The 16,045-nt window shown below is 34.5% G+C and overlaps 1 protein-coding gene across 1 annotated transcript in view; it reads right to left on the reverse strand.

Annotated features, from left to right (window-relative positions):
* Positions 1–16,045, reverse strand: part of HGF (hepatocyte growth factor) — a 95,232-nt gene that overhangs the window by 6,404 nt on the left and 72,783 nt on the right. Inside the window, exons 10-12 of the mRNA XM_044679054.1 lie at positions 12,048–12,150; positions 9,191–9,324; positions 2,354–2,396 (exon numbers count right to left, since the gene is read on the reverse strand). Coding sequence (XP_044534989.1) covers positions 2,354–2,396; positions 9,191–9,324; positions 12,048–12,150 — 280 coding nt within the window. The remainder of the gene's footprint in view (positions 1–2,353; positions 2,397–9,190; positions 9,325–12,047; positions 12,151–16,045) is intronic.

A 16,045-nucleotide genomic window follows, 5' to 3' on the forward strand; every position in this document is an offset into this window, starting at 1 on the left:
TTCCTTCCTTCCTTCCTTCCTTCCTTCCTTCCTTCCTTCCTTCCTTCCTTCCTTCCTTCCTTCCTTCCTTCCTTCCTTCCTTCCTTTCCCTTTATGAGTATCGGTCCTATTTCTTATGCTTTCATTCTTAACCAGTTTTAAAGGGAGGAAAGGCATAAGGATTTGGGTACAGAAGAAGGGGATGTTCCAACTAGTAGGAAATGGTAAGGGAGAAGAGGAAATGGAGAGAATCTCCAAGCATAGACCAGGGTGGGGGGAGGGTGAGTAGTTCTTCATGCAAACAAAAATTTGCTTGGATTATGAAATTAGTGACAAATAATCCAGCAATTCCAAAGCAATAAGGTCAGTGAGGGAAGGAAAATTCAATCATCATGAGCAATGGTACCAAGAAACTCTACTCCAAACCATCAAGGATTCAACATTGTCTGACCCCCTCTCACCATTAGGTAAGGGCTGAGGCAGGGGAAAGATTGAAAAGTCACTTTACTGCTCAGGACATTCTGTTACGGCATTTGCTCTGAATTCAAGATCCATCAGAATTTCATAGGATGATAGATAAAGACTTGGCAGTGGGCATAGAATCCCACCCTCTCATTTTACAGATGAAGAAAATGGAGCAGTAAATGTCAAATGACTTGTTCAGGGTCACACATGTAGTGACTGTGAGAGACAGGTTATGAACCAGTACTGTCCTTGACTGCAAGTCAGTGACCCTTGCACTTCTCCTAGCTGGTTCCTTCAGATGGAAACTCCCAAAGCTCAAAATGTATTAAGACTATTTTCTTTCTGTTAATTTAATCATTTTCATGATTTTAAAATGTGAATAATAATTAAATCACTGGAAATACATTTCCATAGAGATATAAGAAGATAACTATTTTTAAGATATTTTTTCTTAAACTTTGAAAAGAACAAGTAATGTATTCCAGTGGCTGATCACTCGAGTACTGCATTTCATTTGAGGCACCATGAAATACATACAATAGCAGCAAAATGAAGCATTTCTACAAGACAGGAATCAAGATGATGAAGAGTTGAATCAATATCATTTGCTGACTGCTTAAGTGAACTGTGCATTTTTGTCTAAGAAGAGATTTAGAGGGCCACACTTTCTATATTTAAACATGAGGTACCATTACATGGGAGAGAGATTAAATCAATTAAATTATTTTTGACGATCATTTATTGGGTTGGATCCCAACAGAGATGGCCCCAAAGAGTATATTGCCTCCTTCTAAAGATGAAGAGCAGAGAAGAATTATGAACAGTATGACATAATGGTTCATCTAAACAATGCTACAATAACTCTTTAATGTTTTCTCCATAATGTGGTCAATTCTCATAATGTAGCATTAGGTTAGATGACTTGTGAGATCCATTTCTACTCTAAAATTGTTATTCTTGTGTGATCATTTAAAAGTTCAGTTAAATTCAATAAACACTTATTAACTACCTACTGTGTATGTCAAGCAGCGTGCTAAACACTGAGAATACAAAATATGACAAAAGTTGATCTCAAGGAGATTAAAATCTGTATTCATAGTGAATTTAAATGAGGTAAAAATCTAAAACCATGCTATATCTCTGTATTCATTGTTGTTTTTATGTTTATTAAACATCTACAATGACCCAGGTATTTATATTTTCCCCAAGTACACTGGCATGCTTCATTTGGCTTATAAAATTGAAATCATTCTTTGCCTCCTTCAATCTATGGAAGGTATAAAAATGTTGAGGATTTCAACAGCTTAGTTTAGGTTGATGCTAAGTAGACCCTTTCAAAACTATATAAATAAATCTGAATAAAGTAGAAAATAGATAAGGATAATATTTTAACCTGGGGGGGGGAAGAATGTTAATTGGAATTGTTAAATGATTTTTTCTCATGCCTCCATGAATTCATATTTTCATAAGTTCAGTTATGCTAATAACGAAATCAACACAATAAGTATATATTAAATCCCTATAATGGCAAGAATATTATGCTAATTATATTACTTTATATCTCCAGTGGGAGACATAAACTAAGACAGATGCTGACCCTCGTAAAGCTGATAGTCTAGTATTCATTAAGATTCAAATGCAAAAACACATGTCCAAAACCAAATATTACTTAACTTTACATGACCTATTTGCCAGCCTCTTTCCCTTACATACACATATAATAATCCTCCAATAAAATTAGAAAGAATAGAAATTAAAGAAAATTTATTTTTCCCTATTACATGATATTGAAGAATTATAAATACTTGACAATACTTAAAAGTCTTAGGATGAAAACTTAAGCAAATCATGGCACAAAGGAAATATATATATATATATATATATATAGTAAGTGCTTATATAGCATTACTTACTATCTAAATTGACTATTGTAGGTGTAGTATCCCCTTCACCTGTAAAAGTAAACAAAATGTATTAAAATTCATGAGAAATGACCTGAAAAAGCCCTAAAATAAGTAGCTATATATAAAGGAAAGAAAATGTTTCATCATGTGTATTGCTGTAACTTCTCTCTCAGCTCCCTCTCTTTCTTTCTATCTCTCAGTCTCTGTCTCTCTCTGTGACTCTGTCTCTGTGAGTGTGTGTGTCTGTCTCTCTGTCTGTCTGTTTTCCCTTCTCTCTCTCTCTCTCTCCCTCTCTCTCTCTCTCTCTCGGTCTGTGTGTGTGTGTGTGTTTCCCTCTCTCTGTCTCTGTCTGTCTGTCTGTCTGTCTCTCCTATTCCTCTAACCCCCTCTCCCTCTCCCTTCTCTTACTCCTTCCATTCCTCCCCCTTTATACATAAATACACCAAAAATATAAGTGTGTGTAAAAAATACAACTGTCTAGCAGACAGATATATATGTAAATGTATGATGTCTCCAGACTTTAAGAACTAAAGCAGAATTCTTCAAGGTTATTATAAATTATTTATATTGGAAGAAATTAGATTGTTGTACATATTAATACTAGATGATGTTTATGCATTCATTGTTTCTTTTAGAACTCTTTGGTAGGCTATCAGGTTTGGGCTTTTGTACCATTTGGCAATTGAATTAATGGCAGTTTCAATTACATTACTAACATTAAATAGCTATTAATTTCTATTGAGATGCCAAAAATTATCCAGTAATGTGTAATATATTATCTTGTATAGAACTAAGTTATTGTGGTGGAAAAACATAGATAACACTGAACTGTTCTTGCCTGCATTGGTTTTAGTTATTAAGATAGACTATTTCAATCTTACTGTTCATGATTTTCCCCTTAAAAAATCTTTTTTATTTATATTGAATTTTTAACAAAGGTGAAGAACTATAGGAAATGAACATACCACATATATGTGTATAAGAAATGCCAATGGTTCTGAATCTGAGCTAAGTGGAAATTCAATGCTCCATTTCATATTTTATTTCAAGGATAGAATGGTACAAAATGGTGAGAGGGTGGGGATCTGCTTGGTAACTGTATGGAACATTAATTTCAATTTCAAAAGACACTCCTTTTTACAAACCCCCTACCAGGGGTTAAATGCTGCAATAGAGACAGGCCAGGAAGATGCCTGGGAGAGGGAATAATTAAGCAGTAATGAATGAGGCACAAGACATTTCCTGGAGCTAAATGACTAGCTGTTCAGAATTGATGGCCTATAGTGCAGTCAGGCACAATTAACACTAGCTGGCGGTTAATCTCTGGAAGTGCCCTGAACACAAATACATTAGCAATGGGGAGGGAGACATATGGATTTCCTTTTCAAGGATGCAAATTTGACAGTTATTTATTTTGGGGTATTTCTAGGCAATTAGGTCTTATGAAGGATTTATTATCTAACATATTTAATTTAGAAACATAAGAGTAAAGATTGGTAATAGCGTAAGAATATGAATTTCATCATATTCCCTTTTCCTTCCCCTTCCAGTTTCCCTTAAGCTTATTTTGAGGTGGGTTTTGTCTTTGAGTCAGCTGCTGACAGCTTATTAGTTGGTATGGATAGGAGGTCTAAAATTGGGAGAGGTGCAGGCTAGGGAAATTAAAACATCAAGGTTATTGGTTTCTCCGCCCAAGTCAATTACTTGTAATTTTTTAAAATGAATAGCTTTATGCTCCCTTGGCTGCTTTGATGTGAAAGACCGCAAGACAACAGAATGCTACTGCTAGCATCTTGTGAAGATGTAATTTGCAAAGCCTGTGCTTCATTATTGAGGTTGGCAAAAATATTTTAAAATATAGAAAGAAGCGTTAGTTGATGTACTTGTTTAATTTAATTCTTTTATTTGAGTAACAATAATAAGTCTATGAAGAGTTAGATTGCTCTTCTTAAAGAAAAGAGTGCAAAAATATATGCCAAACAATTTACTTCTTAGTAATGAGAATATGACATGTCTCTTTCCAAAATGCCAAAGTAAAATCTTAGCTATTAATTCAGACACTTGCACACCTTTTGGACCCTCAAGTATTAATTGACTTTTGATTTAAGCTTAGTAATTGATAATGCTTTAAAAATTATTCAAATCTTATAATCTAAGTAATATGATTCTACATATACGATATTTAAAATTTTTGATAGTTTAAAAGCTATATAGATCATTGTTTTGGAGGTCATTTAGAATATAAAAGTCTGAAGGTTCTCTTCATGTTACAATAGAAGTTCTGAAATGAATTATGTATTCTCAGCTTTACGGGAGACCATGTAGAATCATCTTCACACTAGACATTTTCTGCCCTGTCATTTCAAACCCTCCCACCTCCTACCTTGCCTCTGCTCCACCCACTAAACCAGACCCACAGGGACCAAGTTTAGAAAGAGGAAAGTCACTACGGGGTCCCTACCTCCCTCAAACTATGAAACCTCGACTTCATGCAGGCCAATGTCCACCCCAACACCTGAGGATGTTCTGATAAACACTTAACACATGGACTATCAAATATTTGTACTATACACATTTAACTGAATCTCTCTTCTTAACATTTTGTTCACCACTTTATTAAGATTAAAAATTAACAAAAAATAGAATCTTAATTTGTAACTTTTGCAATTTCCAAGAAAGAAATACTCATAGGGTAAATGCAACAGTTGGTGTCAATAAGTGGTTCTTGAGCAAGCTCCGGCACTCTGCAACCTGTATCTATCCCATCCCTCCCCTACTTCCCACCTTTTTCTTGTGAACTATAATGAAATCATCAAAACTATTGTCCCTGGAAAGTATTGTCATTTAACTGACTCATTGTTTCTCTCTCACTGTGTTTCCTATTTCTAAGACCATAACTTGCTTTCCTAGATGTCACTGTTTCATTAGGATGAAAGCTCTTATGGTAATGGAACTGAACAGAAATATCTGTTGGGAGGTAGTGGTGGTGTCAGGAGCTGCCCATTACCCTAGTGACTGCCTTGGAGAATACTGAAGAGATGAGGCCAAGATGGCAAGAAGCCCATCAACCACCCTCCAAAGACCCACAAAAGAACAAAGGTACCTCAAAAAGAATATTTGAGTGGTAGAACCAATAGAAGAAGGAGCGAATCGTGCTCTAGCCCAGAAAAATGTCAAGAGACAGTAAGGAGGATTCATCTCCCTGGGGTGGGGTGAGTGCTCTGAGCAAGCCTCGGTGGAACTGGGACACAATATAGCACACGCAAAAGAAGAGCACTGCCAGCTTGTTTCAGCCTCAGAAGAAGAAGAGCAGAAACAAATACAGAACATGCAACAGTAGGGAAAACATAGCCCTGCATAGTCCAGTCAGAACAAAGGCCCAAAATGGCCGAGTCCAACCAGCAATGGGAGAAACTCAGCCCAACAAGGTCTAGCCTCCATGAGATTGGGAAGAACCCAACTCAAACCATCTGGATTGAATAGCTACAAACCTCCCCACATCAGACCAACCAAGCTGCTACACCAAACCCAGGCATAGTGTGAAATTTCAACATGTAGATAAAATCAAGAGAAAAATAACCTCAAAATGAGCAAAAGACAGCAAATAAATCTGACCCTAGAAAAATATATTTTTTAAGCCCTTAACTTTTGTGTATTGGCTCCTAGGTGGAAGAGTGGTAAGGGTAGGCAATGGGAGTCAAGTGACTTGCCCAGGGTCACACATCTGGGAAGTGTCTGAGGCTGGATTTGAACCTAGGATCTCCCGTCTCTAGGCCTGACTCTCAATTCACTGAGCTACCCAGCTGCCCCCCCCTAGAAAAATATTTTTAACAAGAGAAATGACCAAAATGCAAACTCAGAAGAGGATGGCAACACAAAAATGAAAACATGTGAAGCCTAAAAGGAAGATGTGCAAAAATATCAATACCAAAATGAACCTCTAGGAGAGATCCAAAAAAAAAAAAAAAAAAAAAGAATAGAAAAACAAATAAGAAACTTAGAAGTAAAGGAACTGACTTAAATTTTGTATTTTATTCCTGGAAGTAAACACAGTGATTGGCACATAATGATCGATAAATGTTTTTTAATTCATTTCTTGATTCATTCATTCAGTGAAGTCTAATAAATAATTGTTAAGTTGACATACTTGAATAAATGAAAAACATATTAGATGCTGAGCACCTAAAATAGTCCACATTTTCAATAAATGCATGTTGACTCATTGATAAACTGATTGATATACTTTTCATTATTATTTTTTGGTCCCAAATCATGGTTACTATTGTCGTTTTACAAATATCCCACAAATTCTAAAAAGCATAGTTAGATTTCAACAAACTCATTAGACTTACAAATGAAATATTTCCAGAGTTACCTAGGACATTATAATTTGTCTATCCTAAATTTTTCACCTATTACTCATATTATTTTAGAAACTTGAAAAAATGTTTTTAAGAATATTTATCGATAGATCACAGTTTCAGAGTTCAAAGTGGCCTTAAAAGTATCATAGTATAGTCTCCTTACTTTATAGATAAAGAGAATGCGATACAGAGAAAATATTGGTAGATCCAGGATATCAACCTAATTTCTGATGGTTAACATCAGAATTCTTAGCCATTTATCATATTACCTTAAAAATTAAACAATTATTTAAATGATAATTTTTTTAATTTTTAGACTTAGTCATAAACATAGATTTTTCATTCAAATCTATCATTATCTAATAACATTCACAATCAACATTTATTTTGTTTTTCTCAAAATGGCAGAAGAAATGACTATATAGCATACATAATTTATTTTTAGTGTTTTTCATTTTCTATGAACAAATCACCTAAGGGAAAGGCTCCTTAGTTCACAGCAGCCAAACTAGGGTGATGCAAAGCAAAACAGATTTGTTATACTGGTCTAAGAGCCAGGCTCAGAACCAGGTAAACCAAGGCTGAAGTCCTACTTCTGGCATGTATCCTGGCAATATTATTCTGTATAACCCAGTCACTTAAGATCTCATTGCTCTAAGAAACTCTCAAAGTTGCTACAAAGTTATTACAAAAATAGTGCTGATCTGAACTTGCACAGAGTTGCTTCATCTGCCAGTTCCCTATACCAATGAAATCACAGGTCTAATTCCTATCTTCTATCCAGGCAGAGATAATAGAGAGTGTGGGTAGAGAACTGCCTGGGGCACAACAAGCAAGGAAATATAAGAGATAATTAGATATTCCTTTTATAGATGACATTTTTTCCTTCCAAAAAATCAGTTTTCCATGATACACACAGGCATTTGTTTTATGAGGTCATGTTGTATGTTTTACAAGGAAGGATGTGTAAAATCCTTCAGGAATTAATAGCTCAGAGGAAGACAGAGCACACAAGTGACTATGAGGCCAGGGAAGCACAACTTCTTTTCATAAATATCTAGGAGTCTAAATTTCATCAAACACAGGAGAAAGACTTAGAGTGAAGGGCAGTAGGGTACCAGGTATCTGTATATCATCTGTGTCAATGGAAGTACATCTGGGAAATTCCTCTGTAGCTAGAGATGTCTGGATTATGATACATCTGTTGTTGTTTTCAGTCACACACACGATTCTTTATGACGCTTTTGGAGTTTTTTTTAAACAAGATACTAAAGTTGTCCATTTCATTTTAGAGATGAGCAAACTAACAAGCAGGTTTAAATGATTTGCCCAGAGTGAAACAGCCAGTATGTATCTATTTGATGCCAGATTTGAACTCAGGTCTTCCTGATGTTACATCTGGCATTCTGTCCACTGTGCCACCAGCTGCCCTGTGTCATTATCTAGATATCATATTCAAGTTAGATGTGGAAAAAGAAGAAAATAAAAAAGGAATAAGGGTAGGGAGATGAAAATATATCAGAAGGAAGAATGAGCAAAAGAAAAAATGGAAACTGGTTTTAAACTGACAAATGTCATTAGAATGTCATAAAATTTTTATTAATACTGACAGAATGGAATTTTGATTCTTTTTGCAAACACAACATACTTAGTTCAGTTACATTTAAGATGAATCCCAAAAATGTAATTTATAGAAGAAATGCTCCTAAAAATGGGTTCAGATCCGCTAATAATTTTAATCATCTTTATAATATCTGTTAACATGTTTTTTAAAACAGCCCACAAATCTTAAGTTTATGAGTCTTGTCTTTTTTGTTTGTTTGTTTAATTTTCCTTTCTTTTTTAACCGCAAGGTTGTGAAATATGGAACATTTTGTTTTGTTGGGTTATTTATAATTCATCTGGTCTTTCTTTGTATCTGGAGCACTTAACCCAGAGTCCACCAAATAGGCACTTAATAAATTATTTTTGAGTAACATACTGTCAGAATTACATTTGTGTGCATAATTATTCAACAAGGCAAGTTACAAACTGTCCATAGCTTCCTGCCCCTTAAGACTCTCAACAGCATCACAAAAAAAAAAAAAGTCCTTGAGACTTTTTTTTGAAGATTTTTACACGAAAGCAATCCTGAATTACAGAAAGCTATCCCAGGACAACTCAAGCTATGGAAGTTTCGGGGTGTATTCCTACCAAAAGACTGTCAGTTTTCCAAAGACCCGCTGACTTGAGTATCTATCAATAAGTAGGCTGGACCTTGGTGATAAATCTTGGTGCCATGGCAATCAATATGCAAGAAAACTCCAAAATAATTACCAGGCCTGAACAATCTCCCTTCTACTTCTGCTACACAGTGGTAGAGTGATGGAACAGGGGCAGAGAATGTGAAAAATTACATGAATAATTACTACTACAATAAATGGACACAATATAGTTAAAATATTTCATCTGAAAAACATTAGAAGCAAGCACACTTACAGCGAGAGATTGGGCAGTAATCCCAAGGAACAAGCGGATTGCCTGTGTAACACCAGGGCCCATGGGCATCATCATCCGGATTACGGCAATAATTCTTATTCAGCTTGCTAGCATCTGGTTCCCAGAAAGTATGCCTGCACAAAAGCATGTTACATACATCATAAGCTGTTCCCTCCAAGAAAATAAAATATTACAAAGAAGACAGCATATAGTTTGCATTTCAGATCTTACACTTTCACCACTTATAAAAGTGTGTGTGTGAATGAACCCTTTCTTTAGAAACTTCCAATTTAAATTAAGGACATAAAGAATTCACAAACTTTCATTTTTTATAAATAGAATCCTTTTCTCTTGAACTAAAATAGTTTTGTCAGAGATATAAAAAATGTAGGACAAATACGCAATTTTTACTTGTTTGTTTTGCTCTTTATTCTATAACTTTCTCCTCTGAAGTGAAGAGAGTAAAGGCTTCCAAAAGACAGAAATCTTCAAAGGAAGAAAAAAAAGATTTTATTTTTAAGCCCATTTTCATGGTTAAGTCCGCATATGAATGTACAGTTATCTATAACTATGCAAATGTGTTTAGATTTTGCATCATTTGCAGCTATCCAAATAATGTGGACTAAAAGTATTAATAGACACTGAGATCTAGCCTTAGAGAAATCAAATTACAAAAATCAAATCATACAATACAAGGGGAAATATAAGCATCATACTAATATTTAATTATTTTGTATTCCTTAATGTTCATAGATACAATACTACTGAGAAGTATGGGAAGACCTAATGCAAAGTGTTATTGAGTAAGATTTTTACATATGTATTTTATTAGACTTATTTCTAATGGTGTGTTGAGCTTCGGAACATTATTGAAAAAGTAATTTGATACATATGCCCTCCAATAGCTTGCCTCTTCAAGCATTAGTTATGTCCTAAATTTTCATCCTTTCCTTATCCACTGCTTCCTTCCCTGCTATGTACAAACTTCCCCATGTCTTCCCAACCTTTAAGAAGCTTTCACTGGATCCTATCAACTCTTGAATGTATTCTATAAATCTCTCTTTTTCCAAACACCTGAAAAGACAGTCTACATTCATCACCTCTACTTTCACCTCCCACTTCTCAATTCCATTGAAACTTCACTTGCCAAAGTCACCAATGAAGTGAGGAAAGAAGGATCAAATGTCTACTCTCTTAAAAACAAAAATCTAGGGGTTGTCCTATGCTCAACCCTTTCCTCTTCTTACTGATCCCTGATATCCACTGTGTCTGAGTCTTGTTAATTTTATCTCCATAGCACCCCTCTCCCTCCACTCTTGTGTCCATCTTATTCGTTCAGGACCTCCTCAGCTCTTCTCTAGATTACTGAAATAGCCTCCGAATTGTTCTTCTCACCAGTTTCTCCCTTCCCCAATCCATTTTCATCATAGCTGTCAGCTAGTAAAAAAATCATTAATTACGTACTTATTAAGTGTTAAGCACGGTGCTAAGTATACAATTAAAAGCAAAAAGCATTGCCTCTGTTCTCAAGGAACACTTGTTCAAAGGGAGGAAATAACATGAAAAATACTGCACATACAGGATCTACACAGTGCAAATGGAAAATAGTCTCAAGAGAAAGGCACTAGCAATGAGGTAAGAAAGAAGAAAAGGCCCCCTGGAGAAGGTAGTGTTTGAACTGAGTCTTAAAGGAAGCCAGGAGTTAGAGGTGAAAAAGATCATTCTAGTTATTGGAGGTAGTCAGTAAAAAGGCATTTCATGACTCTCTCTCTCTCTTGTTCTAAGAGGTTTAATGGCTCTCTATTGTCTTTAGAGTTAGACAGCTTGGTGGATACAATGAAGAGCCTAGAGTCAGAAAGACTTGTGTTCCCAAGTTCAAAACCAGCTCAGACACTTACTAGATGTGTGATCATGGGTAAGTCACTTAACCCTGTTTGCCTCAGTTTCCTCATCTGTAAAATGAGTTGGAGAAGGAAATGGTAAACCACTCCAGTATCTTTGCCAGGAAAATCCCAAATGGGGTCATGCAGAGTCAGACATGATGAAAGTGGCTGAACAATAACAACAAAAATCGTAGGATAAAATACAAATTCCTTTGTTTTGTGTCGGCAATTCTTTGGTCTGTCTTCAACTTATATTTCCAGACCAAGTTCACATCAGTCCCCCTAACTGAGTCTACATTTCAGACAAATTGTTTTACTTGCTGCTACTTAACATGACATTCTTCCATTTTGTGTCTTTGTCCAGGTTTTTCCATGCCTGGAATGCTTTCCCTTCTCTTGGAATATATAATTACATTAAAGACTGAATTGAAGTGCCAGATCCTACATTAGACCTTTCCTTTTTCCTCCCAGTTGTTATCATATTTTCACTCCCTTCCCCATTCTAGAATGTGAACTACTTGAAGGCAGTCTCTATTTCCACTTTTGTCCTTTTATTTCTATAACTGGAACAGTACCTGGCAGGACCTCAAAGACACCAACAAGTATCTTCTGATAAAGTCATAAATCAATTTCCTATCCTAAGTATGCTCCTTCTCCTTCCATTCTTCTTTGTCCCACATTCCTGATGTTTGATATCCCATGATATTCTTATGTAGAGTCTCTATCCTATGTACCCAAGGAATGCCATTAGCTAATTTTCATGGCAATGGGAAAATGTCAGTCACATAGTAAGTAGCAGAGCTGGTCCTGAAACTCAGCCCATTTGACTCTAAATACAGCTTTTTTTTCACTTGGTCCTACTGCCTCAACATCTATACTTGTCTCATTTCAAAGTACAGTCAGTCATAATATAGATAAATCCATGTTTCTACTATGGCCATATGTCGATTACTTCCTAAGTAAAATTTACTCACCGGTGTAAGTCTTCCATATTCTTGTCCCACATAGAACAGGTAAGCCCAAATCTTGTCCTGGATAAATTTCCCATATAATTCTTGCCATTCCCACGATAACAGTCTAAATTAAAAAAAATAAAAATAAAAAGTACAGAAAGATAATCATTGAAAAAATGTATAGCACAATGTAAGGAAAATTCTTTTAAAAGTACTAAAATTAAATCAACAAAATGCTATAAAAAACCTATTTACAAATAAAGTCTACTATATATAATGCAGAATATAAAATTCCTAATTAAGGCCAAAGACCTTCAATCTGGAACAATTTTATGCCTCTTTTTTTAAAAGCTACATTGAGACACTAAATAAGTTCAATGATTTTTATATTAAAAATAAATAAGAAATTATTCATTTTAAAACTATAGCAGTAATAAAAAATAGGATTTTCTAGCATGCATTTTTGAAAATCTCATTATATTAAGAATTTGGAGAGCCTGTAAAAAGAGCACCAGACAAGGAATCCAGATAAGAGGGCTCTTGTCCTGTCTCTGTCATTAATTCTTTGGGCAACCTTCAGCAGCTTGCACTTAGTTCCTTCATCTCCAAAATTTGCAGATAGATTTTTAATCATTTTTTGCATGTGTCATAGATCCTAGGTGCTCCTTCTTAGATGAATGTTTTTAAGAAAAAAGCCATAACTGAACAAAATGCTAATGCTTCATTAGTAGCTAGTGAAAATAAAGAGAATACCAAAGTCTGGGTACATGTATATATACATATATATATATATATGTATATATGTATGTATTTTTCACTATCCAATTTCACACACACACACACACACACACACACACACACACAGTTCATTCATAGACGACCCTGCAAAGGACATGGGGGACTATGGACATCAGTCAAAGAACTTCTCATCTATATCATCTTTAATGTCCCTTCAAATGCCAATAGTCCTAAGGTATTTCTCTAACATTTTTAGTTGAGTGACATGTTAAGTTTCAGTACCTGTCTGGACATTTATCTTAATCCACTCATTGTTAGTTAACTTTTTATATGTGCAAATCCCCAACTAGGTTGTAAGCTCTTCAGAGGAAGGGAATATGTCTTCAGGGTCTTTTTATCTCAGATACTGTATTTTTCCCCAATTAATTGCTGAATGCAAATTTTCTGATTATTTGATTAATAATCAAATTAACAATAGCTAACACTAATGTAATGTCTGCTATATGACGGGCACTGTGCTCAGTGTTTCAAAAATATCCAGTTTCATCCTCATGGCAATCTTAGGAGGTAGCTACTGCTCTGCCCATTTTACAGATACAGAAACTTGAGGCAAAAAGAAGGTAAATGAACTGCCCAGGGTCAAACAGCCAGGAAGTATCAGAGAACAAATTTGAAGTCAAGTTTAAGAAAACTTTAGACTCAACACATTATCCACTAAGCCACATGAAATCTATTCTTTATCTTATATTTACTTGTCTGTGTACTTATCCACTCTGCCCTACTATGTAGAATGAAGGCAAAGACTAATTTTTTTTTAATTTGTATCTCCAGCCTCTAGCAGTGCTTTGCACAGAGTAGCTACTTCGTAAGTATTGGTGGAATATGATATTTTCCCAGAAATTGATCTCTTTATTTTTAATATGCTTTTCTGTTTTTCTAGAAACTTTTTTAGATAATTAACTTGTAAAAAACATGTATCATATATGTGTAAAGCTCTATGTCTCCATGTCTATCAGTCCACGTGCTATGCTTAGTTAGACATTCAATATGAGAATAAAAATTTATATGACTGTTTTGGGAAATTGGGTTCCATTTAACTGAAGTCTAACTTTTTTCTACTATATTATTGAAAAATCTTCATAAATATATTATTAAAATAGCTGCATATATAAAAACAATCTACTCTTGAATTAAGATGGCCTTGAGTGCCTTACAGTTATCATTTGAAAATGAACTATCATTATATATATTTCAAAATCAGAGACAATGAAATCAATTTCTACTAATTCTAGGACATATGATGATTTTTTAAAAATCACTAATTGTCAATTTATTTTCTTTTTACTGAAAATATTTTGATTATAATTAGATATAAATTTATAGGAGATAAGCATTTCTAAATTTTGTAATGAGTTCTCCAAATTTTCTCTACCCTCTATTTTTTTCTGTTTGGAATACTAAAAAAGTTTAAGTGTGTAAACTCGACTCACTGATAGTTATTCACAAAGCTTTTTAAGATAATTCCCCATCAATATGACAGAAATTTGGAAAACAAATGTCTTTTTTCTACCAGAAAACTGTTTAAATAGTTTCTGAGCCAAAAATAAATTTTTTTTACAGATCTTATTTGGGGACATGCTAAATAATAAAAAATAATCAATTTTAATATTAAGGAAAAATTTTTCATATAATATAATTTTATAGTTTTATTTTTATTTATAATTTATATTTATATAAATTCATATAATATAAAATAATTTATATTATATTCATATAAAAATAAATTTTCATATAATAGAAAATAACATTATTTATTATATTTTTATAGTGTAAATTCTACTGACAATAATCAGGAGACAATGCATGTCTCTAGCACCTCTAAATATATCTTAATTTCCATATGAAATATTTCCTTCCCCAACATTTTACTAAAAGTTCCAGTTAGTTATTCAAATAATCAATCAACAACCATCTATTAAGTATCTGCTATGTTCCAGGTCCTGGGTTGAGCCCTGGATATACAAAGCAAAGCAAAAAGTCAAAGAAGTCAGATTATATCTAAATCAGACCATACAAGATGAATGCTGATGGAAAGTACCCCCCATTTTCAATTTCCTGTTGAATGATTTCACTTGTTTATTCTGTTGGCACATTCAAACTCAACATAACTAAAAGTGAACTCCTGGAACAGCTGGGTGGCTCACTAGATAGAGAGTCACATCTATGAACTGGAGGTCCTAGTTTCAAATCTGGTCTCAGATACTTCCTAGCTTTGTGATCCTGGACAAGTCATTTAACCCCAGTTGCCTAGCCCTTTCTGCTCTTCTAACTTAGAACTGATACTCAGCATTGATATAGACAGACTGTAAAGGTATTTAAAAAGTGAACTCCTCACCTCCAACTCCAAACTGCCTTTCTACCACAATCCTCCAATTTTCCCAGGCTTATAACTTTTGAATTACCTTTTGCTTTTCTGTCTCTTTTAGCCAATCCATCAAATGTGCTGCTAAATCCTGTTGTTTCTATCCTCTACATTTCCCACTGAAACTATGCCATTTCACGCTCTTACTTTTGCTCACCTAGATTGTTACACTAGTTTTCTAACTCCTTTGCAGTCCATCAGTACCTGAGTAATTGATCTGCCATAGGCACCTCTATGATTATTTTACAGCTAGTAAAAACCCTTCAATGACTAGCTATTGTTTACAAAAGAAAATTTATACTCCTGCTTCTGGTTCTCCCAAAGCTGGCTCTAACATTTCACCAAACTTTATCTTTTTATTTCCCTTCCAGTATTTTGCATTCTAGCCAAAAGCCTGCTCTCCATCCCTTCTCCTGTTCTGACACTTTCCCATATCACCTTTCATGCCTAGCTCAGACGCTTTCTCTCATCCCAGCTTTCTATCTCTGTTGAAGTCCATTTCTTCCTCAATACCCAATTCATAATCACTTCATTCATGAAGCCTTCCCTCTCCTCCAAGTGAGAATGAGTAATGCCTCTGCAGATCTCTCCAAGCATTTTCCATGCTCTTATTAGCCGCCATCATACATACTTTATGGATTCATGTGTACCAGATCATATCCCTCAATGTCCATCTCATCAATTATTCTGTAAATGCCCTGAAAGTAACAACTCTGGTTTTATATATTTTAATATGTATTTTATTTATGTATTATTATTATATGCATAATTATTATATATACAATATATTTTATATACATCTTTTTATTCCTTGGACTTAATACAGTCCTTTGATAAAAGTAAAGGCTTCTAAGTATTG

This window comes from Gracilinanus agilis, chromosome 5 (genome assembly GCF_016433145.1).
Source record: "Gracilinanus agilis isolate LMUSP501 chromosome 5, AgileGrace, whole genome shotgun sequence".
NCBI lineage: Eukaryota > Metazoa > Chordata > Mammalia > Didelphimorphia > Didelphidae > Gracilinanus > Gracilinanus agilis.